Source organism: Pempheris klunzingeri, chromosome 8, assembly GCF_042242105.1.
Source record: "Pempheris klunzingeri isolate RE-2024b chromosome 8, fPemKlu1.hap1, whole genome shotgun sequence".
NCBI lineage: Eukaryota > Metazoa > Chordata > Actinopteri > Acropomatiformes > Pempheridae > Pempheris > Pempheris klunzingeri.
Genome location: NC_092019.1, coordinates 13,646,065 through 13,673,222, shown reverse-complemented (window position 1 = coordinate 13,673,222; position 27,158 = coordinate 13,646,065). Strand labels below are relative to the sequence as shown.

The following is a 27,158-nucleotide window of genomic DNA, read 5'->3' as shown; positions in this document are numbered from 1 at the left end:
AGGGAGAGAGTGGGCGGGGTGGTAGTGAGAGCGATCAGTCCTCTGATGTTAGTCCTAAAAATTACCCTGCTGCCCTGCTCAGAGGTAAACAGCACAAGCACTGGGACAAGTGGGCTGGGAGGTTATTCCCATGTGGTTTAGTGCCAGCACTTACAAAACATGGTTTCATAATGAGCTGTGTTAACTGTACATCATGCTCATTTCCCATCCCAATAAGAGCCAAAATATATGAGAGACACAAGCAGCAAACAGTGAGCTTTGCTTGTGCTGTGGTGTAATTTAGGGACTTCAGAGCAGCTCATGGCAGTGAAGCAGTGCAGTAGTTTTCTCTCAGCAAAGTGAGAACTCTTCCCAAGGTCTCTCCCACACCAAACTGCCAGATTTCCCTCTCCACTGGGGACAAACACAGAGCTGGGTGGACTGAGCTGTGATGGCAGCAGGTCCTGTCTCAAGAAAGCTGTGCTATCTAGGGTGTTGATGTCAGCTGTAGATGTTTGTGGAATTTTGTTACTGTACTACTTTCGTTCGCCCCTCCTACACCGAGGAGCTTCAGGGCAGACAGCTTTCTTATTAATGCATCAAGTTTACACATGATTTCTTCTGTCACCAGCTGTGCTAGATGCAGAAGATACACACACATTACCCCCTTAAGATATATACAGTGCTGCTCAAAAGTTTGTGAACCTCTTGAGCATTTTGGAGTTTTCTATCGTTTCAACCTGATTTCCTTATTTAATCAGAACCATTATTTTTTCTATGAAATAACAAGTGTAGGTTTATCAATTCAATATGCTTTTTTTAAAATCAATTGCAGAGTCAAGACTGAATTAAAAATAGTTTTTGGTCAACTTATGTAGGTGCAAAAGTTAGTGAACACTGGGCTGCATTGCTTAAAACAAGCAGTTAAGTAGAATCAGGTGGCACAAATTGGTGCTAAATTAACCACTGAAATGGACCAATGAAATGAGAGATGTTTAGGGAAGAAATTGCGCGTCACTGATTGAAACAGAGATAAAACCAGGTCACTTCAGTCTTACCCAGGTGAACCCATACAGGTCAATCATGCAGAGAGGAAGTGACAAAGTAGATGTGATAGACTGATAAGTAACTACAGAAACTGTTTGGTTGAGATTATTACTGTGAAAGGAGGTGCAATATCCTATTAACTGAAGGGGTTCAGATACTTTTGCACCCATGAAATCTGAGTTGTTCTTAAATCAACCACTTTTGTTAAATAAAGGACAATGTAACCATTTCTTTTGTTTGAGTCCATGATTTGGAATGTCAGTATTGTAGATTGGGGTATAATTTAACATTTAATGAGGTTATTTTGGTATTTTTTACAAAAAATCTGACCATCGCTGTAGGGTTCACAAGCTTTTGAGCAGCACTGTATACACTACTCACAAAAAGTTAGGGATATTCGACTTTCAGGTGAAATTTATGGAAAATGGAAAAAGTTAATGCTACAGTGATATTATATCATGAGAGTAGGGCATTTAAGTAGTAGCATGCAATGGTAATTTCTTAATTTTAAACAATTTATTGAAAGAAAAGCTAACAACAGTGGTAGGTATACCACAACAAAAAAATTTCAGTGTCTCAATAAATTGGGATGTGGCCAAAGGACGTCCACTCCTCTCCTTTCTGTGACTCTTCCAGTCTCTGTATCACTGTTACAACCTCCTGATGACACTCTGTGACCCTCTAAACTCAGTGAAAACTTCCATCTGAGGACTACCTGTTTGAAGCCTCCAGTGTTGAGGTGCTGCTGATCAATTGTCAGGTGTCGTCTTGGTCTCATGATGTCAGAATGAACCAGGAAATGTATTGGTTGATTCATGGATCAAACCTGTTGTGAATTTTGCTGTTAATCACCTTGTTAGAGAACAGCAACTTGTGCAAAAAGCACTGAAACACTGAACAGTTGGACATGTGCATTCAAAGGTTTAGAGAAGGTCACATTAAGTTCACCTGGAAAGGTTAGAATGCATTTTAGGTTCATCCTGAAATTTCACCCGAAAGCCGAATATCCCTAACTTTTTGTGAGTAGTGTATATTTTTTGATTTAGACTGATATACAGGGTGCTCTACAAGTTTTATAGAAAAAATAAAATAAATAACCATCACCAAGTGTAATGAAAAAGTGTTTATTGTCCAGAACAGTGAGGAAAACACAGTTTTAACAGAGCACATAGAACACACACATTTTTAAAACTAGGCAAGAATAATAAGGCAGGTAAGTTGTGGTTATTTTGTGGAGAAAAGATGCTGTAATAATCTCCCCCACTAGATGGAGATGTTGGTCAAGAATGGGCTAAAATTTTCAAGGTAAACAGTAGTAGGACCAGACCGCCTGCACACAACCAAAAGCACGTCATGAATTAAGAGGAAGAGTTGTAGTATGATGAGCACGAAAGGCTGTAAACAAGAAACTTTAGCCAAACAACTTCACAGTCTTCTTCATCCTGTTTAACGGGGGTAAGAAGCAGAGATGATATTGTACAGCTGTTTCATTCATGAGGAAACATCAGTGAGGAGCTTTGAGAGGAAACGACTTCAGTTTTTTTTACCTGTGTACCAGATGCTTTCTATCCGCCGCAGAAGCAGCATCTCTACAGGCCACTGAAATGAGAAAGGAAAATTGCAGTCAAAGGGCACTGGAGCAAAGTAAAGTCATGTTCACTCGGGCACAACTGAGATTACAAGCAACACCTCTGAAAATTGTATTTTTAAAGCCATATGCAAACACTTTTCGTGGGGGTATTTTCACGTGCTGTTCGGGGTCTAGGGATGTAGAAAACGCCTGAAAAAAAGACAAGCACGTTGAATGAAGAGAGGAAGGGGGATACACAAAACTCAATTCTCTAAGGGGTTGACTTAAGGCAAGAACACAGAACTAAAGATGAGGTCTCAAATTAATATTGCACCCAGATGAGTCTTAAGTGTCCTTGGATGACAAGCAGTGATTGGATTGCAAGCTTGGTAGCTTTTGATGGCCATGCCTGTCAGCCTCACCTGCTTTTTAATCAGTAATTACCATAGGGGATTCTCTGGCATTTCTTAATTAAATTGGACCAAATGCAATTAAAAACCACACTCTCATTCCTTTAAAAGGGCTCTGCGGAGTCCTTGTTTAGTTCTTGCTGTTAAGAGAATAAGCGGTTGAATGGTCATAGCACCGTCCCATCTCTTGCTGATCTGTACTTGATTATTTCAGTGGTCAAATTAACTTTGCAGTTTGCATAATAAAGGCTAAGATAGAGTTCACGATTAAAACTTCCGCTCTAAATAGAAGTGAAGGTTAAAAGCGTAGACGAAGTTGTTATGTTATTAAAACAATTAAAGTTAACGTCTTTGTTGGGGAACAATGTGATGAGTGCTTGTGGTAGAAGAGGACCATCATTATCACAACACCAAATGTAGTTGTTACCGTATGCATTTCAAATCCTCACCATCTAGAAAAGTCCCCTGCGCTCCAGGAGCCAACAACCACAGTCACTTCAGAGGCGATTTTCCCATCTGCTGTCTTCATGTCGTCTTTGGAGTTGTTATTGTAGTTGCCACAGGCACCACACATTTTACCGGACAGGGTACTGTTAATAATGACAGTGACCTCCTGTGAAACCGAGTAGGTGACCCGCACAACAGACGTCCTCTCGATGATCACAGTCCTATCTGAGATTTGGACAGATAGATCGCTCGTCGCATTGATGGGAAGAGACACTTTCATGCCATTTACCTGGATGACATGAAGACGGAGAAAGAAGTGGAAAAACAAAATCAGTTAAGACAAAAATGTGCATCAAAAAGAATTACTTTCATAGTTAAAAATTCAACTCTTCTTTATCCTTCCCAGCTCTTCTCACCCAGGTCACTTGTTGGCTGTTCACTGCGATGGTGGTTTCCTTGAAGAACAGATATACAGTGGCCACAGCGGGAGATGCACCTTTACTGCAGACCCTGACGTCCACAACCACGCGGAACCACAGCTTAGCGGTCTCGTCACACAGAGAAGCCACTTCAAATGCCCCTTGAGCTCCCATCGCTCCAGTCATGCCATCAAAGGAGGTGAGGTGGCCACCTTGGCTGACGCTGCAGTGGCCCTGTTTGACGTGGCAGCCTCTGACCCCGTCTCTTACACCACAAACCTCCCCACTGGCACAGGACAGCTTTTCACACTTCACCAGCCCAGAGGCTTGGCACACGCACTTGGACTTACAGTCTTTGTCAACCACTGCTTGGCCCACCTGGAAACATACATTATGTAAAACATTAAAATCTTCCAGGTCACTCATGTGGAAATACTATGACAACAATAAAGTCCTTTTTGTTATGCCAACAAAGCAAAATCTCAGGACATGTTTACCGTCAGATATCTGCCATCATGCACACACCCACAGTTGTCCAAGGAGACACACTGGATGCCATCAAAAACAAAGCCACCATCACATTGGCATCCTTCAAAACAGCTTTCAGAACAAGTAAATGGGTAAATAAAGCTGGCACATGTTCCGCCACATGTGTCTGCACACATCTCATAGTGGCTGTGTGGAGGGCAGGAAGCAGCTACAAGAGAAGAAGACACTTGTAAGACTTCGTATGTGCACTTCAAATATAAAACATAACAATACACGAGCAGTTCTTCAGCTAAAATACTGTTGTGTGTAACTTACGGCAGAAAGAGCTGCTCCTCCATGGCTGGATTTGCACTCCTGCGCTCTGGCAGGCCAAAGCGTAGGCCTGTACACTGTTACACAGCGTATCGTTGTTGCCTCCCACAGCACAAACATCAAACACGCAATCAGACACATACGCTGCGGGGTCAATTTTACTGTGGCAGGCTTTGAAAGGCCCATCGGGTGCACTTATGATGCCACAGGAGTTGGATTTTCTATACAAGGTGGCTTTGGCTTGTTCACATACAGGACACTGCCCACCACAGCCCCCACACACATGCCCAGGCAGGTCAACCACCCATGCCTTCCCAAAGTCATCGATGTTGTTCGTTTGTCTGCCACCGGGAAGTCTGAAATCATCACCGCCCTTGTTGTTGTAGTTGCCACAAAGACCACACATCTTTCCTTGGTATGTAGAGGGTACGATCACCTCAACGTAATAAACAGTGTCATACAGGACTGTCAGTCCAAAGTCTGTCCGGACAATTACGTTGCGACCTTCCTGAGTGACTTTGAGACGCCCATTGTCCAAGGAGAGAGGGAGGTTGAGAAGTTCATTATCCACCTGGACAGAGGAGGAGGGAGAACAGGATCATTGTGAGATTTTTTCGTGAAGAAATAAATAAAGATGCACAAATGTAACCATACAAGTGCTCTGTAGACAGTTGTTGAACTCACAATGACTTTCCATGGCATTCCCTGCTGGGTGTAAATGACATAGCCATAGACGTTCACTGCAACAGAGTTTGTAACAGCCACTTTTCCATTTCCATACTTCTCATTCCCCTGGGTTACGGTGAATGGCGTCAGCTGACTTTTGTCATCATCACAAACCTTGGCCAATACATAGACACAGGTTCCCTGGAAATCAAACCTTCGCCCATCAAAGGAAATGTAATGAGGGTCACCAGAAGCCACGCACTTGCCATGTCCCTCAGGGTAGCAGCCTTTCACTCCGTTTACAAGCTTACATGCCTCCCCTGGACGGCACTTGGCCTTTTGGCAAGACACCGCACCATTCTCTCCACAGATGCATTGCTCCACACACTCAGTTTCGGGGTAGAAGACATCTCCTTTCCTGTAATAGTGACCATCATAAGAGCAGCCACAGTCTCTCACAGGCACACAGGTATCCCCACTCAGCAAGTAGCCTTCGTCACACTCACAGGCCTCTGCACATGACCTGCGGCAGGTGAGGGGGGTTAAGTTGGCACAGGTGGCCGTGCAACCCCCGGCACACAGGGTATAGTGGCTGTTAGCTGGACACACCATTGCTGTGGGATGGAATGAGAAGAGGAACAAGAAAAGATGAAAAGATATTTTGAAACAAGTGAGTATTAAAACAAAAACTTAAAGAGAATCTCAAACTCACGACAGAAGGTATCTGTTCTCCAGGAGTGGATGGTGATTCCTAGGCTCTGACAGGTAGAGACGTAGACTCCTACAGCGTCACAGACTGTTCCATGGTGACCACGATAATGACAGGCATCATACACACAGTCCTCCAGGTAAGGAGCAGGGTCCACATGCTTGTGACAATCTCTGAAAGCCCCTGCCTTGTCAGCGATAATGCCACAGTACTTCTGGGCTTGGTACTCCTTCCTCTGGGATTCTGAACAGGCCTGGCACCATGCCCCCTGGCAGACTGATGAACAGCCTGGTAAAAGGGCCACCTGCCAGCTCTCCCCCAGCTTGCCTCCATTATTGGCTGTCTGGCCGTTTGGCATGGTAAGGTCGTCCTGAGCTTTTCCATTGTAATTGCCGCACAGGCCGCAGACCGCAGACTGGTAGTTGCTGGGCAGAGTAACGCTCACTGTGCTACGCCAGTCAAAGGTCACGGTGATACCAGCGACTGTCTCCACAACAGCTGCCCTGCCGCTGAGAAACACGACCAGCTCATTATTGTAATCCAGTGGTAACGAAGCAAGCTGCCCATTGAGCTGAAGAGCAGAAAATACGGGAGGGAGGGAGGAATATTTTTAGGAGATTATAGATTTAATAATTCTGCCATCCTTGCTAATCCATTCTAATGTGCAGTTAAATCTTAGTTTAATTAAGTCTGCTTGGATCAAAATTTTAATATACAATTAAATATATATGCAGAAAAGCATGAGGGATGTCAGAATTAGCGCAATGACAGAAGGCATTATCATCCACTCATGCTCAGAGTATCTGTCTTGTTTTTATTTTAATTACTTTAAGTATACACTGTGTCCCATTTCTTTTATCTCCCAAAATCCTCATGAAAACAAGTCTCAGATTGCGTATTTCATCTTTTATCAAATAAACCATATGCTTCACATTATCCGTCCACACTTACCAAGACCTTGTAGGGGTATTCTCTGCTGATGGTGAGGGTGATGCCGTATATGGAAAACGTGACAGTCCTTGTGTAGGATACGGCCTTGTTTCCCTGGTGGTCGTTCTGCACAGTCACCTTGAAAGGCACAAGCTCAGGCTGCTTAGAACACAGTCCCACCAGCTGATATACACACGTGCCTTGGAAATCATACCTGCGGCCATCAAAAGTGCGGTAGTGTGGGTCACCTGAGGCTGTGCATGTGGCGTGACTGATGGGTCTGCAGGCATGCTCTCCATCCTCCACGGTGCACCTCTCGTTGGCAGAGCATGAGGCCTCGCGGCACGTCACCATGCCCAGGGTCGTATCACACTTACATAGGCGCCCGCAAGCCTCATCAGCCCAAAAGTGCTGGCCTGGCTTGTAGTAGCGGCCCTGGTAGGAGCATCCACATGCTTTAGCAGGCACACAGGCACCAGCACTGAGGACGTAACCCTTATCACACACACAGGTCTCCACACAGGCACCGTTGCAGGTCTGCTTTTGCTCAGGGAATGGGCAGGATGGCTGGCATGGGCTTGCACAGTCTTCATAGTGGCTGTGACGCTGACAGCTCATTGCTGGATAGAAATTACATTTTAAGGCATTTACCCATAGCTACTTCATATTTAATTGAAATCTTTGGTTAATATGAGAAAATGAGCTTCTTATAAATACTCACGGCAGCCAAACTTTTTCCTCCAGTCCTTGATTATAATTCCTTCCTCACGACACTGCTTATTGTAGAAGGCCAACGCCTGGCACAGCATCTTTTTGTCTCCCTTATTCAAGCACATATCATACACACAGCTGTTCATGAAGGCCTGGGGGGCCAATTTTCCATGACATTTCTGGAACACACTATTGGTCTTGGCTGTGAGGGCCCCACAGAAAGCCTCAGTCTTATAGATTTTAAGCTGGTTATCATCACAGGTGGGACAGTTTTTTTCACATGTGTCCCAGCAAGGATGGTCCATGTCCTGGTCAGGCGTTTGCCAGTTCTTGCCCCACTCTATTACTGAGGGGACAGCTTTTCCAGCTGGATTCATGAGCTCATCACGGTCGTTACTGTTGAAATTGCCACACATGCCACAGACACTGCCATAGTAGCTGCTGGGCAGCGTGATGACCAGCTCCCAGTTCCAGTCGTAGGAGACAACCAGGCCAAAGTTTGTCTCCACCACTGCAGTGTGACCTCGCTGCAAAACAGAAACCTCATAGTCTCCCAGTCGCACAGGAAGATTCAACACCTCCCCGTCCACCTGAAGTGAACGAAACAGACCAAAACATGTATAATGTGCAGACTGAAATACTACACATCAGACACATCAGACAAGAAACAAGAATCTTACCACGACTTGGCCAACTTTGTTCTTGCGGATGGTGATATTGTACCCATATACAGACACATCCACCTCCCTGACATATGAGACTGCTGTGTTTCCGCGGTTGTCATTCTTCTCACTGATTGAGAACGGCACGAGACCATCCAGATTCCCACAGGTCTTGGAAATTACATACTTGCACGTACCCTGGAACTCATAGTTGTACCCATCAAATGTGTGGTAGTGTGGGTCACCCCAGGCCCAGCAGATGCCTGTGTACTCTGGGACGCACACAGCTTCACCCTTCTCAATGCGGCACTTCTCCTTGACACGACACTTAGCATCTTTGCAGGGATCTACACAAGATAAACACGGCAGGGATATTAATAGAAATTTAACTAAAAACCTATTTAAAATGTATTGTAGGATTAGTTTAAATTGGTCAATACCAATATACAGTATTTTGTCTTGCCTGTGTTGTAGCATGCCATGATTCCCTTCTTCACCGTGCATTTAGTGCTTTGAGGGCAGGAATGCTTTTCACAGACAAGGCCTGTTGCTGGATTACAGGTGCACTTTGTTTTACAGTCTGCCTCATACACCACCTCATCAGGCTAGGGACATTACACACACAAAAAAATCAATTTGCTAATTAAGTCTCAGGAGAAATCCTCAATAAACATATCTAAGATCAGACTGGCTCATGTCCACCACTGTGGAGAAAGCAAAGGCAACTTTATTGCCACGTCAGCATGAATGTTGGTCTGGAATGTCTTTTTTGTACAGACAAAAGTGTTTAAATGTACCTTGTATGTTTTTCCGTTCTCATAGCAGCCACACTCAGTCTCTTTAGTGCACGTCTGTCCATTGAATAAGAAGCCAGCATCACATTCACAGCCTTCTGTGCAGTTAGTGGAGCACTGAACAATCTCTGTCAGACCTGGGCAGGATGCAGAGCAGGTGTCTGCACACACCTCATAATGGCTGTTGGCTGGGCATTTCATGGCTGAAAGACATTACCACAAGAGAGGGAATGCATGTGTCAGAAAAGAGCATGCTGTTATATTTAATAAATACAATATTTTAGATGCAGCTGATGTGGAGGAAAAATAAAAGTGAATTTCTCTTCACTCACGACAGAACGAAGCCGTCCTCCAGTTTATGACGTCCACCCCTGCCATGTGACAGTTGAAGCCATAGGCAGCTATGCTGTTGCACAGCACCTTTCCATCGCCGTTGGAAGCACACACATCAAAAACACAGTCATCAAAGTATGGCTGTGGATCCAGTTTACTATGGCAGACTGCAAAAGGACCAGTGGTTGATGTAACAATACCACAGTAAGTTGACTTTGAGAATACAGCCTTGCGAGCTGGGTCACATTTAGGGCAATAATCCCCTTCACAGCCATTTTCACACACTACATTAGGGATGGTGACTTTCCACGACTTTCCAAACACATTCACGTTGTTAGTGAGCTGACGGTCGGGCATTTGGAAGTCATCTTTTTGGCTGCCATTGTAGTTGCCACACAGGCCACAGACTTTACCACGGTAATTACCAGGCACTGTGACTGTCACGTGATAGACAAGGTCATAAGTGACAAGCAATCCAAAGTTTGTTGCAATGACATAATGCATTCCTTCTTGATAGACCAGCACTGCTCCATCATTAAGATTCAGAGGAAGGTAGTTAAAGACTCCATTTACCTAAAACATAGGCAGAGGTCTTTTTTTTAAAGAAAACTAGTGATAAGAATTTTGAAAGTACATTTTGTCAAGCTAGTTTTAAATCACATGTCAACCATCTACCACTACATGATGCAAGTAATAGATTTAACTGTATTCCATATATGAAGTTTGGTTCAAGTGAAGACCAAGTGCTGTTGCTTACCAGGACTCCAAACATGTCATTCCTCATTATGAGAGTGAAACCGTAGACCTCCACAGCAACCAGCTTGGTGACGGACACCATTTTGTCGTACATTACCATGTTCCACTTTACATTCTCCACCTGAACAGAAAAGGCCACCAGGTGGGTGCCTTCCAGTCCACAGCTCTTGGAGAGCGTATAGGTGCAGGTACCCTGGAAATCAAATGTTCTCCCATCAAAAGAGCTATAATGGGGGTCACCAGAGGCATGGCACACTGCCTTACCAACAGGGTGACATTTTTGGATGCCATTCTCTATTTTACAGTTTTCATTTGGGCCACATGTGAACTTCTTGCACTCAACCTGACAAAAACAGTTGAGAAACAAGAGAAATGTTATAAAGATCCAAGAAATAATTCCATGTTGCAACACTGATCAAAAATCAAATAATTCTAATTATTTATTATTATATATTTGTCCACTTAATATCCCTTACCTCCCCATCTTGTGTGCACTTGCATTGCTCCTTACACTGCCCATTAGGATAAAACACTTGGCCGATACTGTAGTAGCGCTCGTTGTAAACGCAGCCGCACTGTGAGAAGGGAACACAGAGAGCTCCACTGATGATGTACCCCTCATCGCAGACACAGCCCTCCTCACACTGAGCTTGGCAACCTCGAGGAGGGACCAAACTCTCGCAAGAGGCAGGACAGGCATTCGCACAGGTTTCATAGTGGCTGTGGGCCGGACATTTCACCGCTGCACACAATGGACAGAAATGTGAATGTTTTTTTTTTTAAAAGACATTTTAATTTGAGTATGGTGAGTAATTTGAGTTTCAGTATGTAATGCAAATGTAGCCAGTGCTTACAACACAACATAAAATCCCATAAAGGGAAGAAACGCACATTTAAGTGTGCAGACTAGTCTCATACAACAGTAAAGAAACTAAAGAAAGAAGCTAACTAAAGATGATTGTGCCCTGTCATCTTCCCAATATTATTGCTATAATTTCTACACTACTACAGTAATTAATGCTCATTTTGCCCTTTGTGTAAATGATTTGATTAAAATGAATGCATTTCTCACCGCAGAACTGACTGGTCCTCCAGCTGTACACCTTGGCCCCCACAGCCTGACAGGCAGACGTATATGTTGTGATGGCTTGACACAGCACATCCTTTCTGCCCTTATACAGGCATACATCATAAACACAGTCTTCAAGGTAGCCAGCTGGGTCCACTTTGCCATGGCAGTCATGGAACGGCCCTTTAGGGTCTGTCAACATACTGCAGAAATCTCCTTTTTCATATTGTACCTTCTGGGTAATGTCACAATCAGGACACGCCCCTTTACAACCTTCGATACAGCCTGGGATCTCAGCCACCCGCCAGCTGGCACCAAAATCTGCTGTTGAGACAGGTTTGCTACCATTCTTTGGAATCAGGTCGTCCTGGGGGTTGCCGTCGTAGTTGCCACAGAGGCCGCAAACGGCTCTCATGTAGTTACTTGGCAGTGTTACAAACACAGCACTGTCCCAGTTGAAGGAGACTTTGAGGCCAAAGTTTGTAGTGACCACAGCGTACCAGCCACTCTTAAACACAGATATCTGTCCTCCATCCAAGGTGACAGGCAGGTTGACCAATTCATTATTCACCTGGAAAAGAGCACACAATTGTATTTGTATATACAGACTGAATATTGAAGTGACTCACTGGAAAGATTAAACTGTTCATATACTTTTATAACATTTTGTAGTTCATACCATAATCAGGCCCTTGTGGGTCTTTGTAATGACGATGCTGACGGAGTAAACCTTGATCTCCACTAACTTGGTGTAGGAAACCACCTTGCTACCCCGGTGATCATTCTGCACCAGCACTTCAAAGGGCACTAATTCTGGGTCCTTGGAGCAGAGCGCAACGAGTTGGTACACACACGTGCCCTGGAAGTTAAACTTCCTGTTGTCAAAGGTCACATAATGGGGATCACCTATGGCCTGGCAGGTGCTGTGGGAGACTGCTTGGCACTTTCTTATGCCCTCAACCACCTGGCACTCCTGCCCTGCCCCACAGCCTTTATCCTGGCACTCCACGTGTCTGTTTCCAGCTACGCATGTACACCTTCGCTGACAGTCCTGGTCAGCCCAGAATGACTCCCCAGCAGGGATGTATCGACCCTCATGAGTACAACCACACTGAGAGGCAGGCACACACTGACTTCCGCTCAAAACAAAGCCTGTATTACAGGTACAGGTCTGCACACAGGGGCGTTTGCATTTGGAAGAGACATTGGGGTCAGAACAAGTGGCAGGACAGGCATTACCACAGAACTCATAGTGGCTGTTGACTGGACATTTAGCAGCTTTAGGGAGATGACAGAAAAAATGAGCGTTATAAATACTAGGAACAACAAACAAAAAAAAAACAAACAGTATGTTTACTTGATTATTAGTTTGATTAACTTTACTTACGGCACTGTGCCATCTTTCTCCAATCTTGAACCTGGATCCCAGCAGTCTGGCAGGCTACAGTGTAAGCCTCCAGTGCCCTGCAGAGGAAATGTCGAAGGCCGCCTCCCATACATACATCATATTTACAGTTTTCCAGGTATGCTTGTGGATCAATGACAGCATGACATTTGCCGAATGGCCCATTTACCACACGTGTGATGAGCCCACAAAACAAGTCACCCTCCCAAATTTTCATCAGGCTGTTTTCACAGCGCTCGCACCCACCCACACAGTCATCTCTGCACAGAGCATCTTTCACCAGCCCTGGCACCTTCCAGCTGCTCCCAAAGGCCACAGCCCCACCTGCCTGGGTGCCAGAGGGTGTGATGAAATCATCATTGGGGTTGCCATTGAAGTTGCCACAGAGGCCACAAGTCTTACCGGCGTAACTGCCAGACAGAGTGATAATAAGGTAGTGTTCCCAATCGTAACTGACAGTCAGGCCAAAATCAGTCTCAATGACCACAGAGCGGCCGCTCTGAAACATAACCAGTTTGTCATTGTTCAAGGCTGCTGGCAAACTCCACAGACTGTTGTCAATCTGCAAAAGAAAATATAAAACATGATAAGAAAATCTAGATAAGATTTTGTTACAACTATGTAACTTATTGATTTAATAACTGTACCATTTATTGATTTGAATGTATGCATTTTAACTCACACCAAGAAAAAATTAAAACCAACAATCATAAGAAATTAACGGCAGGTTAATAATATGAAATATGAAAATTTGAAAGAATATCAACCGAACAGAAATAGGAGGCCTTACCCTCACATGACCTGTCTCAGAGTGAACTACTGTGATGGTGACGCCATACACCTTCACTGTGACTAGGGCGACGTACGACACCCTGAGGCTTCCTCTGTTCTCATTTTGGGCGAGGACCTCAAAGGCTGGGAGATTATTATCCTTTCCGCAGTTTTTAGCAATGACGTATGTGCAGGTACCCATGAAGTTATAATATTGCCCGTCAAAGGTGCGGTAGTGGGGATCTCCCATGGCCCAGCAGGTACCAGGCTTGCTTTCTTTTGGCTTAGGGACACAGGAGGGGTACCCACCCGTTATCTCACACACCTCATTGGCACTGCAGGTGATACTGCTGCAGGACAAAGACCAACTTCCTGGAAATCCATAAAGAATATTCATTACTGCCCATATCATTACAGATTATGTTTAAGATACAGTAAATCATCATATCTGCTTAAAACTGATTTCTGGGGAGTTGGAAGTCAGCATTTCTTAAACAGTAAGAGTAGGTTACCTTACCTGGCTGTAAGCATTGTGCTGGGGCACCATAACCATTCATCTGGCTTACCCCTACACTGTAGAGAGCAAAACCGGAACCAGAGCTAGACACAGTGTGTCCATTTCCAGGGGTTCGTTTGTAGGACATCTGCGCCCAAGAAAAATCTGTCCCTGTGACCTTTTTCCACTGGACATTAGGGGGCAGATTTGTACCATCAATACGCAGCTCTGACGTCACACTGGTCTGTGCCACAATCATGGCTTGATTGTCAAAGCCCTCTAGAGCTTCTAGTGAATAAGAGGAGCAGAAGCGGTCTGTTGGCAGGATGGTCATCAAGAAAGGGTCATAGAATTGGAGCCAACTCCGTGTGACACCATTGAAGAGCATGAGGACCTGGATGCCATGGTCAGCATGAATGGACAGTGTTTCAGGATTGTGGTAGTGGAGCTCCATTAACTGCCCCCTTGTCAAACTCAAAACATCTTCACGGTTGCTATATTGGACAGTGACTCGAGTGGGCTGAGAGGCCTGGAGGTAGACACTGTCATATTTCTTCTGGAAGCTCAGGGGAGGCACAATGAAGCTGGATCCCCAGCTGCTTACTGGCAGTAGCTGTTCATAAACATGGTTACATTTAGAGAAGCGCCAGGTACAAGTGTGACCTGTGACAACAGCAACGGGGTGCTGGGAGGCAACTCTGGTACCAGAAAGTTCATACGTGCTCTGGAACTGGACACTCTCATGTGGTTGGAGATCTATTACCATTCGGCTGCCGCTCCCATAGACACGATCCTGGAACTTGATTGGCCCTCGTGGGAAAATCTCCACTTTGTTGCTCTCTTTTCCATTCGTCACAGAGAACTCTTTATAGGAGCCATAGGGGGACCCAGACGGTGTAAAGATGAAATATTCTGTACCCCATTCAGTGATGGGATACACAACAGAGGTGTCTGCCGTGAACAGCTTGGAGTTGAAGGAGGTTACAACGACATCTGCTGAGGCTTCGATGCGCACCGTGTTTGAAGACTTCTTGCTGTCATACATCTCAACACTGGTGGGGAGGCTGATAGTGACCCTTTCTCCTGCATTTAGAGTTTTCTCTTGCTTGAAGTTTAAGGGAGGCACTTGCACGGTCACTTTAGCATTGGGCTGAACAGCGGTGATGAATAGCTGAAAGCGAGGGGTGTCGTAGTGCGGAGCATAATTCTGCATGAATGACAGGGCAAACTCTCTCCCTGCCCATCCAGCGCAAGATGGACCTGACAGGCAAGAGAGGAGTAAGAAAACAGACAAAAAAACATGTCAAAAGAGGGCTTCTTTTCAAGTTAACTGAAATGAAGCAATCAAGTGCAAAATTGATACTCACAAATCTCATGTATAAGGAAAACGAGGCAAAAAAAGAACGAGGCTATTTGTGTCAAGGCAATCAAAGGATTCACAGGAAATACAAAACTTGGCTTGAGATTTCTCGGATCACATGCACAGTACAAAGGAAGAATATGACAGCAAAGAGAAAGTGACTGAAAAATATCTTCATTTCAAAGTTAAAAAAGCAGGAATGATTGTTAGTCTATAATGGATGGATTGCTTTTTTCCTTGATAACCATTGTGAGAGATTTAAACTGAGGAATAGTCACTTCACTGCTTCTCAGCAGCACTCAATAAGTCACTTGCGCTGACAATATAATTGCATAATGGAAATATTATCAATATCTGTGCCTTTGCTGTGAAAAGAACATTTTCTGGGCTCAGTCAGGGCCTGGGGGATTTAGATTACTCTCCTGTTTCACCCATTCAGTATAGTAGTTCCAACTAAATAGCAGCTGAAGGTAAATGCTATTCCCAACAAAAGCAAATTTCAATTTAGATGGCTATCCTTTATGTGCCGCACTCTGAAATCCTTCACCTGTTTAACATTCTGCTTCATTCACACAAGCGCCTGGTATGTGCCGCACAACAATGATCTCAAGTGATGGGGTTGACAACCTGGATAAACTGTTTCAAATTGAGCGATCACTTGGCTGCATGTCCTGCTGAGGAATTCTGAGCCAACGTTTGGGGAATGCTGCTGTGATTGATTAATTGAGCTAAGCCAGGTTTAGTCAGATTTTATAGTGGTAATAATAGTTAATTGTGGAAAAGATTTTTAATGGCTATCAAAGAAAAGAAAGATTTCTCTAGATTTTAAAATTGTCATCTCTACTACAGTGTTCAGTCTAACACAACTCAAAATTGAAAAGGTTAGCACAGATCTATCACATTGAAATGAAAATGAGAAGCATTTGAGTGGGTTCTGCCAGTAAAAAAAAAAAAAAAAAAAAAAAAGAGAAATTAGAATAAGAAAAAAAATATGCTTACGGCTGAATAAAGCCCCCAAAGCACAAAGCAGCAACAGGGTCCTCATGCCTGAAAAACAGACATCTGTATTTTAGTTACAAAAGTATTTGAAATTGACGTTATTTCGATAAGTTAAATACATTAATGACCAAAAAGCCAACAAATGATCTCAGAATGAACAGCGCTTACCTGCTAAGAGACATAAGTATTCATTTTTTTTTTTACAGTTTCATCTTTTATATATTCTGACAAACAAAAACACAGCCAATCAAAAACCTTAAAGCTCAACAGGTATAACTTTGATAACAATACCCTTCCTCTAAAGCAAATTAAGGCAGAACTTGGCAATGGCTCACAGATCCTGCTGTATGTTGACATAGGTGTGAGGTCCAGCACCATTGCATGTTTGTGATCAATCATTCATCTTTTGCTTTATTAACACACCCAGTGACATCCACATCCTGTCATTTATTTATAGGAGTCTGATGGGAATCCCCGTGTGAACACCTGAAACTCATGTATTGGTTTAGAAGATAAACATTTGTAGGTAGGTATCGGTAATATTCACTTCTGTATTTAAGGGAAAATGATTCTCAACTGTGACAACCTTAAGAAACTTTTTCTTCTCCTTTTCTCTTAAGTAGAAAATGTACAAAACTGAAAGTGGCAATTGGATGATATATTGTTGAAATGTTTGAGTGCAATTGTCAATAGTATGTTTATTCAACACGACCTATTTTTCATTTTTTAAGTCTATATATAGGTCAATTTGATTATGTGCACACATCAGTATTTATTGTATATTCTGGTGTAACCAAATAATATCTATATTAGACTGGGCAAGGCAAGAATGTGATTAGACCACAATCATATCACAAATTTATATCAGAAGTTACTTAAGACTGTCTGAGCAGACATTTAGCAGAGTTTGATAATAGGGCTGGGTTTAGAGGAATGCACAAAGGATCGCAGGTACCAAATATATGCATTTCCTGCTAAGAACAGGTGCATTGTCTGAGATTTCCATTGTAGAAATAAATCAGCTGTGATGCAATTAAATTTTGGCAAGTGCTAAATGTACATACTACTGTTTTGAAAAAATTTGATAGAAGACTAGAGAGAAGGAATGACCATACCATTTTTGGTAATGTATACATTATATTGGTTTACTTTAGAAATGTTCTGCCACTTTGCTAACAACACAAATGACAAAATTTGTGTTATCACAGAGAAATACCTCAGTAATCAAACCATCTATTGTGTATTGCTAGCATGTAAGCCCTACTCAATGGATAGATGAATGGATGATTCCATGGAACTGGCCAGACAAACCTTAAAACTAAAGTTTTTAGAGCAGCAGTAAGTAAACAGGCAATTTATGTTGGTTTTGGGTGTCACCAAGGAATAACAGCATGTAGTGTAAAGCGCAACAATAATTTCTGAGAGACAGAAAGCAAATACAACTTGGCCTTCAAGAGTTTGCACTAGAGTTTTTTTAAATGATAAAAAAAGCAAATATTTAATTGGTGTTCATTTGATCAGAAGTCCTTACGGCAATAGTATGCTGGGTTTAGTTACTGTACACATTGTGGATTTAGAAAAAGGTGTGTCCACTACTTTCTGTTGGATCTAATCAACATTGACCAGAGACTACCTTATTTAGAAAGGTGTACAGGCATAACTGATAAGAGCGCCACCAGTATTATGTAAAATCTATGAGAAGGGCATGTCATCCACTAGGCTTTAAATAAGAGACCATACAAAAAGTGGTTTAAAATATCTTTGTATTTTAACATTTAACAATACAAATCACTGAAGACATTAAATTGGTGATCATCCAGTGAAGCCACTGAAAAGAGAAAATATCCATTATTGAATTAATTTTTAACACATATTCACAGTACTATTGTTGTGGAGAACATCACTCACCAGCCAGGAAAGTTGGGGAGAACCCACGGCCTGATTGAATTGTGAGTGTAAAGGTCATTAAGGTTTCCACACACACCACACAATTTGCCCGAGTACCAGAGTGGGACCTTGACTGTCACCATGGTAACACCAATCGCCATCTCCAGTTCCAACTCCATCCCAACGTCTCTCCTCAGGATGACTAGGACTTCTGACTTGTCGGGGCTCACACCAGATGACAGGGACACCCCTGATGGCAAAATGTGAGGGAGGGACACAAAGTGTCCATTTACCTGTTGGGCGCAACAGTGAGTTAGGACTAACATTGGAAAAATTCAGATTACATTTCAGTTTGTGGCCATCAAAATCCTTAGTGGAGTTATACCTTCACTGTGCCATCCTGTATGGTGAGTGATGATCCATGCAGGAGGATTTGAAACACGGTGACAAGCCTGGAAGAGCTGCCATCACAAGGTCCATAGTAGGAGATCACGCTGAACCACTGCACACTCACCTCGTCACAGAGGGACATCAGATTATAAGATGACTTAGCTTCCAAGGTCAGCTGCTGCCTGCTGAGTGTGGAGACTTGGAGGCTGCCCTTAAGCTCACAAACGTCAGGGCTGTCATGACAGCCCCAGGAGCCATTCCTCAGGGTACACTGCTGCTCCGGACCACAGCCTGTTTCCTCACAAATCGCCCCACTCAAAGGGTGGCACCAGCATTTCTGGGTGCAGTCCTCAATGTACAGTTGCTCATCCATCTAAGGAGTAGAGAAAACATATGCAATTGTCTTGAAATACTCAGATCTTTGATTACAAATAACATATTCCCTTGAGAATGTACTGTATATAACTTTCTGCATTGAGATTTTTACCTTGATATATACACCATGAAGAACACAGCCACACTGACTGTAAGGTACACACTCACTCCCATCAAACACATTTCCATAGTGGCACTGGCAGCCCTCTGAACAGCTTTTGGCTGAAGAGCCAGACTGGAGCAGAGCAGGACATGAGTTGGAGCTGGAGTCGACACACTCCCTTGGGCTGCTGCGGTCTGGACACTGGAGAGCTGGTGGTAGTAAATACACATTGTTTAGAGAGGAACATATACACGTTTAGAATGTGATCAAGATTTTTCACCCACCGCAAGGAGTGTTCTCTCTCCATGGTCCTACTGCTATTCCTTTAGCCTGGCAGGCTGCAGAATATGCTTCTAGTGCTAGACATACGGCCATGTGTCCTGCCCCAGCACAAGCTGCCCTGATGCACATGCGTTTGTAAATATCACGATCCACGCCGCTTTTCCAGCAATGGTTGAATTCAATACTATCGATCAACAGGACATCGCAGACCATGCGGTCGTGTGGGGAGAGGCTGCACTCGTCACACTCTCTCCCACAAGTGTCGGTGCAGTGCTGCCCAGGAGCTACTACTACCCAGCTGTGCAGGAGCTCTCCAAAGCTTTTGGCAAGGTGACCATTTCTCAGTTCAGAGTCATCATACTTGTCCCCATTGAAGTTCCCACACAGGCCCGAGGCCGTGCTGTCATATACCTGTGGTACAGTCAACCGGAGATATTGGGTAGAGGACAAGTCAATTTCCACCCTGGATAGTGTGTTGATAATCAGTCTGTTGCCAACTTGGTATGCCCCAAGTTCTCCATTGGCAAAAGGCACGCTGCGGTCTTCTCCATTTACCTGAAAGCACAGAGATCAATTAAGGCTGCAAAGATCTTATGAAACTAATCTTTAAATAATAAAAAAAAAAAACAACTTAAAATTACACAAATTGTGTGTGAAACTTACTTGTATTTTCCATAGAGTTTCAGGGTCAATTGACACTTTCACTGAAAGCAAATTAAAAACTAGTCTGCCGATTTTGAAAATGCCATTAGTGTCCATTTTAAAACTAAGTAGCAGAGTGTAGCCATGAATGGCTTTAGAGGAGAGGGCTGACACTAAATAGGTACAAGCTCCATGGTGAGGCTGAATAGCACCATCAAAAGTGATGTAGCCAAAGCCAGCAAACACTTGGCACACTCCATACTGCAAGGCAGGGCCATCCTTTACTGAACAGCTTTCCATGGGGGTGCAGGTCACTTCTCCCCTTTCACAGTTACACTTTTGGCAGCTTTTCTCAGTGTAAAAGTGGCCAGTAGGGTAATACTGCCCCTCATGCATGCAGCCGCAGTCAGAAACCAGTACACACTGACCATCACTCAGGACGTAGCCAGGGTCACACTGGCAGCCCTCCTCACACCCTCCACTACATTTTTCTGGAGAGGATAGTCCAAGGCACACTACAGGACATCGAGGTCCACAGAGCTCATAGTGGCTATTCTTAGGGCATGACATACCTAGAGGAAGAGAGGGTAAATAAGTCTTACTTCAGCTTAACTGGACCACAAGACATTTGTAACATGATTTACTGCTCATAAATATACAAACTTTCAATTGAAATACTCTGGTAAAACAACTACATGATGCTTGTAAATGAGCTATACCCATTTAACCTTGTTCTTTATTTCACTTTTGGTGTGTGGTGCAGTTCCAGGCAGAAGCCTGGATTCTTAAACTCTTTAGTCTAATGGAATATGGACACTTATGGTACATTCCTCACAAAGTGTGAATGCCGTCTTGCATAAAATGTTCATAAGAGCCTGAAAATCAACAAGTGAGCCCTCAAGCACTTTCCTATTTCAGTGGGACAGCCGTATCACAAATTAAATGTCTGAGTCTGTGAGACTGGACACCATCAGTTACATTTAACACCTGACAGCTGATTATGAAGTAACAGACTGAAAAACAGACTCACCACAGAAAGTGTCACTCCTCCACTGCCTGATGGGCAGCTGAGCTGCTTGGCAGGCAGCTGCATAAGATGCAATGGAATTGCAAAGTGCTGAGTAGTGTCCACCATAAGAGCAGGAATCTGTTACACAATTGTGGAAGTAGCGCTTGGGACTTAACCCTGAAGTACAGTCTGCAAACGGCCCTAGCTCATTCAACAACACCCCACAAAAATCACTGCCTTCAAAAAGCTTCTGGGCCTCAATAGGACAATGCTTCAGTCTGGGGGAGCAGTTGAACCTACAGGCTTCTGCACCCCAAGTCCTCCAGCTGTGGGCAAACTCTAGTCTATTCTGGGCAAGCTCTTCATTGGGCATCATTTGGTCGTCATTAGGGTCAGCATTGGCATTCCCACAAAGACCAGAGACAGCAGAGCCATAACTGTTGGGGAGGATAACCATTAGAGTGCCAGTGTTGTAGACAATCAGCTGTAACCCAACATCAGTGTTAATGACGAGGGATGAAGGTGTGCGGTAGGCATTTACATGGCCTGTCTGGTGAGAATATGGTAAGGGCTTGAACAGTCCATCAACCTGAGAATGAAAAAATAGGACACATTAGGATTGCAAAGAGTAGCTCATTTAAAAAGATTGTAATCAATGAGACCTGGTAGAGGACTCACCAAAACTTTTCCTGGGTCATCTTTTCCCACCACCACCTCCAAACCATAGATTGAGAGTGTTAAGTTAAGGCTATGAAAAAGCCTTTTTTGGCAATTTGCATCAGATATAGTGATACTGAATGGTATTAGTGCACTTAGGTTCGACTTCGTTTTAACAAATGAATATGCACAATTGTCTCTAAAGTCAAAATGATGTCCATCAAAGGTCATAAAATGCAGGCCAGTGGCAATGGTACAGTTCAGGGGCTTTTCAGGTTGACACGCTCTCTTGTGATGTAGCTGCATGCAGACCATTCCTTTGGGGCACCTGTCTGGGCGACAGTGAACCTCTCCAGTAGCCGGTCCGCAGTTACAGAGCTGCCCACAGTTGTCCGCTGTCCAGAAGGTTGAGTTGAGGCTGTGGTATTTTCCTCTGGCGTCTGTGCAACCACACTGATGTGGACGCACACAGCCAGTTGGACTCTTAATGAATCCAGGGTTACAGAAGCATCCCTGAGCACAGATCTTATGACAGATTGGGGCAATAACTTCACAGGATGGAGGACAGGCTGAACCACAGGTCTTGTAGTGGCTGTTTGGTGGACAGTGCACATCTGAAATGATTTATTGGCATCATTTAAAAAAAAAAAAAAAAAAAAAAAGTCACATGCATTCTTAACTACATTATATTATGTTGCACTTCAACACACCTACTTACCAGCTATCACATCATCGTGGTAGCCATCGCTGAACTCTTCACAAATCATGGAATATGAACGTATGGCCTCATCGAGAGCAGCTTTTGACCCTCCATTCCGATTGTGATCGACTACACAACTTTCATAGAAGGAATGTGGATCAACTCGACTATGGCAATGAGCCAGGGTACTATTCTGATCCATGAGCACAGCACACTGTCTACTATGATGAGAGACCACCTCAGAAACGTGATCTACAGGCGAGGTTTCTTCATCCACTTCCTGCTCATCACAGCCAGTACAACAGTTATGGTCCCCATCAAAAAGCCTGTAAGTCTGAGCAAACTCCACACTTGTCTTATTGGGAAGGGAACCAGGCGTATTTACAGGATACTCATCTGAAGGAATACCGTTGAAATTGCCACACAGCCCATAGACGTGGCCCTTGTAGTGTGGGCTCAGTGTAACAACAACAGTAGAGTTCCTGTCAGTGACTACATGCATACCAAAGTCTGTTTTCAATAGAGCTTTGCCCTCTTTGAAGAAGACCTGGATCTTACCCCGCAACAGATTAACAGGAACATAAGTCACTTGACCATTAACCTGAAAATGAAGGAGAGACTCATTAGTGAAAGCAAAACCTGAGCAGCTTTGTCATTCGGAAGCTGACATTTACTTACATGTATGCTGCCCTTCTCACTATTGAGCTTGATGATGAACCCATAAGCTTGTACAGTGACCACCTGTGCAGAGGATGCAGCCCTACTGCCATGGCAGTCATTCTTCTTGGACACATTGAAGGGTGTCAGACCCCATGCTGCCCCTTTGCTGGCTGCGAGCAGATAGGTACAGGTACCCTCAAAGTTGTAGTTGAACCCATCAAAGGTGTGGTAGTGCTGGCTACCCCAGGCCCAGCACAGACCCTGATGACTCTCGCAGACAGGCCTGCCATTGCTCAGGTAACATTTCTCTGTTTCATCGCATTTTCCCTCACATGGATCTGGTTTTTGTTCTGTTTAAAATCAAAACAGTATTTTTAGGTTTGACATAAAAAGTATTAATGCACTAAATCTGCATCCAAATATACATTTCTTAAATTTAAATGCTTACCATCCTTATGGCAACCCATGATTCCATCTAAAACTATACAACTGCGCTGTGGAGGACACAAGTGTTGCTCACAGACAAGAGGAGGCCCACAGGTGCAGTTAACGGTACAGTTTTGAAGCAGTCTGCTCTCATGTGCCTGAAAATAGGAACAATATAAAAGAAAACAATGAATACTGAAATACGTGTGCTGGAGAGGTTAAATATTTTAATAAAATTCTTAATCCAAGTAAATGTGTAAGACTAGCATAATCAGCACTTAGATTTGACCCCAAACTGTATTTAATTCTGACCTTAAATGTCGTCCTATCATGTACACAGCCACACTGCTCTGCTGGTACACAGTCATGGCCATTGTAAAGGTGTCCAGTATTACACTGACAACCTTCCTCACAGTCTCTCGGGCACTGAACTGCCTGGCTAATCTCAGGACATAGTGAAGAGCAAACATTAGCACACTGGCTGTAGTGACTGAATTGAGGACAGTGATCGGCTGGAAAATGAAACAAAAGTCTCAATCAGTATAATATTTCACTGCATAGAATGATCGAAAACAATTTATTGAGCAGTTAGACTTACCACAGCCTGTGGTGTTTGTCCAGGGGTCAACCATCCCTCCCGCCTCCTTACATGCTGCCTCGTAGGCCCACAGCTCCTTACACAGAGCCCAGTGTTGTCCCTTTGCTACACAGAGGCTTCTCATGCAGAGTGAGTAGTATTTCTGTGGGGACATGAACTGGTGACAAGACGAGAAGGGTCCCCTGGGATGGGTGAGAAGGCCACAGTACAGGTCAGATGTATACTCGGGGATAGGGGCCTGGCAGAGTTGACAGGTACCGTCACAGGTGTCGCTGCATGATGATTCATTGTCGAACAACTTCCATGATGCCCCAAAGATGTTCGAATCAGAGGTCCTGGTGCCGTTGGGCAGCTGCAGGTCATCTGAGGGATTGTCATTGTAGTTCCCACAAAGGCCACAAGTTGTCTGGTGGTAAATGTTGGGGATCTTGACCAGAATATGGTTTTGTAGGTCTGAAACAAGTTCGAGTGACCAATTGGTCCTGATGGTTATCCATCCATTTTTCTGATACGCAGTGACATTGTTCCCAGAGAATGGCAGGCTTTCGTAGACTCCATTTACCTGGGTGAAATAATTCACTTTTAAAACATAACACAGCATACACTGTAAAGTATTTTTTCACAGCACACACACAAACTAAGATTGACAGTAAATCATGTTGAAGGTTGTGAAATCGTTAGATGATTTACCTGAATTTTTCCAGGAAAAGCTGTTGTCTTAAGATACAATTTATTGACTTGCAGGTCGATCTGCCTGCCCAAACTGTGGTTGATCTGTGCAGCTATCAAAACAGGCTCCACATACAGCTTATTGAGAGAGCATGTCTGCATCAGGGTGTAGTTACATGAACCGTGAAATTCAAATGCCTGTCCATCAAACGTGGTGTATTGGGATCCATCAACAGAGCAGTGTGCCACTTTAGGCTTGGGGTGGCAACCTTGAACACCCTTAATAAGCTTGCACTCCTCATCCTCTCCACAGGAGACATTACGACACGTCATGTGTCCCCCAGCGTGGCATAAACAGCTTTGTTTGCATGTAGACGCCTCCTGTCCTGCCCTGAGGTATTCTCCATGGTGAAAGCAGCCACAGTTTTCTGGAGACACACAGAGGCTGCCACTGTGAACTAACCCCGCTTCACAGAGGCAGTTTTCCCCAGTGTTTGGAGGCATCTCTACTGTGTTATTCTGCCAGCCGCGACAGAGGTGAACAGAGCCAGAACTCATGTTGTAACTGGTACCGGGGGGACAGGATGAGTCTGTAGAGATACAGAGAGACATCAGTCACTTAGGGCAGGAAGACAGGAAAATGTTGTAAAGGTTAGGGTTGACCAGTGATGCATTAGTACCATCTAGTGGTCCAATAGCACCTGAAAGGTTGTGGCCTCAATACAAATGAGTCCCAGCACAAATGTATACAATTTATACTAAATTGTTTTAATTTGCAATAAATATACAAACTTTACATTCTTCAATTACCTATAGGCATACATTTGTATGCAAATAATCTTCTTGTCTAAAGTTATGTGATCAATAAACAGTCTAAACATGATGAAACAGCATCTGCAAACTCCCCATATTTCATTTGGTGTGCAATGATGCTGAACGCCAAACAGCACAGTTACAATTGTAGAGGATATTAATTTAATTCACTTGCACAACAGAGCTGGGAGCACATCAACACTCACAGCAGAATCCAGGACTCCTCCAGGCATAAACTGTAGCCTTGTGGGAAAGGCAGACAGCAGTATACTCTGCCAGGGAGTGACACAGCGCAGACTGGAGACCTCCATGAAGACACAGGTCACTGAGGCAGCGCTTGTAAAAGATGGAGGGGTCCACTTTGCCATGACAGTGTCTGAACGGTCCATTAACTTCCAGAATCTTCCCGCAAGCCTCCGGGTCAGAGAAGCGGGTGAGATGCTCAGATGAACATTTCAGACAACTTCCTCCTAGACAGCCCTCCACACACCAAGGAGTCTGCCCACTTCTCCAGGTTTTTCCAAAATGTTCAGGACTGAGAGGCTCCTGTGTGGCATTTGCTGTGAGGTCATCAGAGGGATCAGAGTTGAAGTTACCACACAGGCCACAGGTAGCGTTAGCATATTTACTGGAGAGACTAATGCTAAGTATGCCCTCTATGCTGAGACTGAATTCAAAGCCCACGTCTGTGTAGATCCATGTGTGCAACCCCGAGGAAAAAGCCAGTGCAGTAGGGCTGATGCGATAGGGCATGTTCCTCTTGGCACCAGCAACCTGTAGGGGGTGCCAAAATTGCATTTGAAAGTCAGCAATGGGCAACACATTTTCAATGGTCATCTTTGTGAAGCCTGGTTTAATTTTTAGATAATTTATTCATTCACCCATTAGTGTCAAAAAAAAAAAAAAAAAAGTTATGCTTAGTGTGACATGACATTTAAAAGATACACAGCAACAACAGGATAATAGCACTCACCTCTATGCTCTCAGTGTTTTTGCTGTTGAGCCTCACCAGCACACCACTCACATTGACCAGGACATGGAGTGCTGACTCCAGATGTCCATCTGTCTGTACGTAAACCTGAATGGCATCAAGGCCTTGCTTCTGTCCACACATGCCCACTAACTGGTACTGACAGGTGCCCTGCAAATCATAGTCATGCTGGTCAAAGGTGATTATGTGACAAACAGTGTACATGCATGTCTGCTGAGCGTGGGGCACACAGCTTCTGACTCCATCTTGAAGACCACAGTATTCATCAGGGCCACAAGAATCCTTCTGGCACTGCGTCTTGTGGGTTTTGGGGTCACAAATACACTTTTCAGTGCATCCCTCATCAGCCCAGAAGGTCTGATTTCTGTGGTAATGGTAGCCGTTGTGAGTGCAGCCACACTGGGACAAGGGCACACAGGTGTCCCCATCCAAGACAAACCCTGTGTCGCACTGGCAGCTCTCCATGCAAGCCAGGGTGCAGGGTCTGGAACTGAATGGTTCCTCACACGTGGCAGGACAAGCGGTGCCACAGGAGTTATATTGGCTATTCAGTGGGCAGGACATGGCTGAAAAAAAAAAAAAAAAAAAAGCGAATGAGTGATCACCAATATGGAGGCAAAAC

The 27,158-nt window shown here is 44.1% G+C and overlaps 1 protein-coding gene across 1 annotated transcript in view; it reads right to left on the bottom strand.

Annotated features, from left to right (window-relative positions):
* Positions 1–2,787: 2,787 nt before the first annotated feature.
* Positions 2,788–27,158, bottom strand: part of LOC139204830 (IgGFc-binding protein) — a 32,341-nt gene continuing 7,970 nt past the window's right edge. The window contains exons 14-50 of the mRNA XM_070834843.1: positions 26,519–27,102; positions 25,752–26,319; positions 25,243–25,322; positions 24,802–25,035; positions 24,064–24,625; positions 23,778–23,977; positions 23,488–23,623; positions 23,058–23,389; positions 22,398–22,572; positions 21,701–22,293; positions 21,044–21,611; positions 20,035–20,585; positions 19,374–19,926; positions 19,099–19,298; positions 18,607–18,984; positions 18,243–18,514; positions 15,205–15,235; positions 14,046–15,146; positions 13,499–13,762; positions 12,691–13,270; positions 11,983–12,581; positions 11,307–11,874; positions 10,711–10,976; positions 10,236–10,577; positions 9,478–10,051; positions 9,149–9,348; positions 8,815–8,956; positions 8,370–8,698; positions 7,700–8,279; positions 7,000–7,598; positions 6,052–6,619; positions 5,358–5,953; positions 4,677–5,244; positions 4,370–4,569; positions 3,870–4,250; positions 3,456–3,742; positions 2,788–2,806 (exon numbers count right to left, since the gene is read on the bottom strand). Coding sequence (XP_070690944.1) covers positions 2,788–2,806; positions 3,456–3,742; positions 3,870–4,250; positions 4,370–4,569; positions 4,677–5,244; positions 5,358–5,953; positions 6,052–6,619; positions 7,000–7,598; positions 7,700–8,279; positions 8,370–8,698; positions 8,815–8,956; positions 9,149–9,348; positions 9,478–10,051; positions 10,236–10,577; positions 10,711–10,976; positions 11,307–11,874; positions 11,983–12,581; positions 12,691–13,270; positions 13,499–13,762; positions 14,046–15,146; positions 15,205–15,235; positions 18,243–18,514; positions 18,607–18,984; positions 19,099–19,298; positions 19,374–19,926; positions 20,035–20,585; positions 21,044–21,611; positions 21,701–22,293; positions 22,398–22,572; positions 23,058–23,389; positions 23,488–23,623; positions 23,778–23,977; positions 24,064–24,625; positions 24,802–25,035; positions 25,243–25,322; positions 25,752–26,319; positions 26,519–27,102 — 14,780 coding nt within the window. The remainder of the gene's footprint in view (positions 2,807–3,455; positions 3,743–3,869; positions 4,251–4,369; positions 4,570–4,676; positions 5,245–5,357; positions 5,954–6,051; positions 6,620–6,999; positions 7,599–7,699; positions 8,280–8,369; positions 8,699–8,814; positions 8,957–9,148; positions 9,349–9,477; positions 10,052–10,235; positions 10,578–10,710; positions 10,977–11,306; positions 11,875–11,982; positions 12,582–12,690; positions 13,271–13,498; positions 13,763–14,045; positions 15,147–15,204; positions 15,236–18,242; positions 18,515–18,606; positions 18,985–19,098; positions 19,299–19,373; positions 19,927–20,034; positions 20,586–21,043; positions 21,612–21,700; positions 22,294–22,397; positions 22,573–23,057; positions 23,390–23,487; positions 23,624–23,777; positions 23,978–24,063; positions 24,626–24,801; positions 25,036–25,242; positions 25,323–25,751; positions 26,320–26,518; positions 27,103–27,158) is intronic.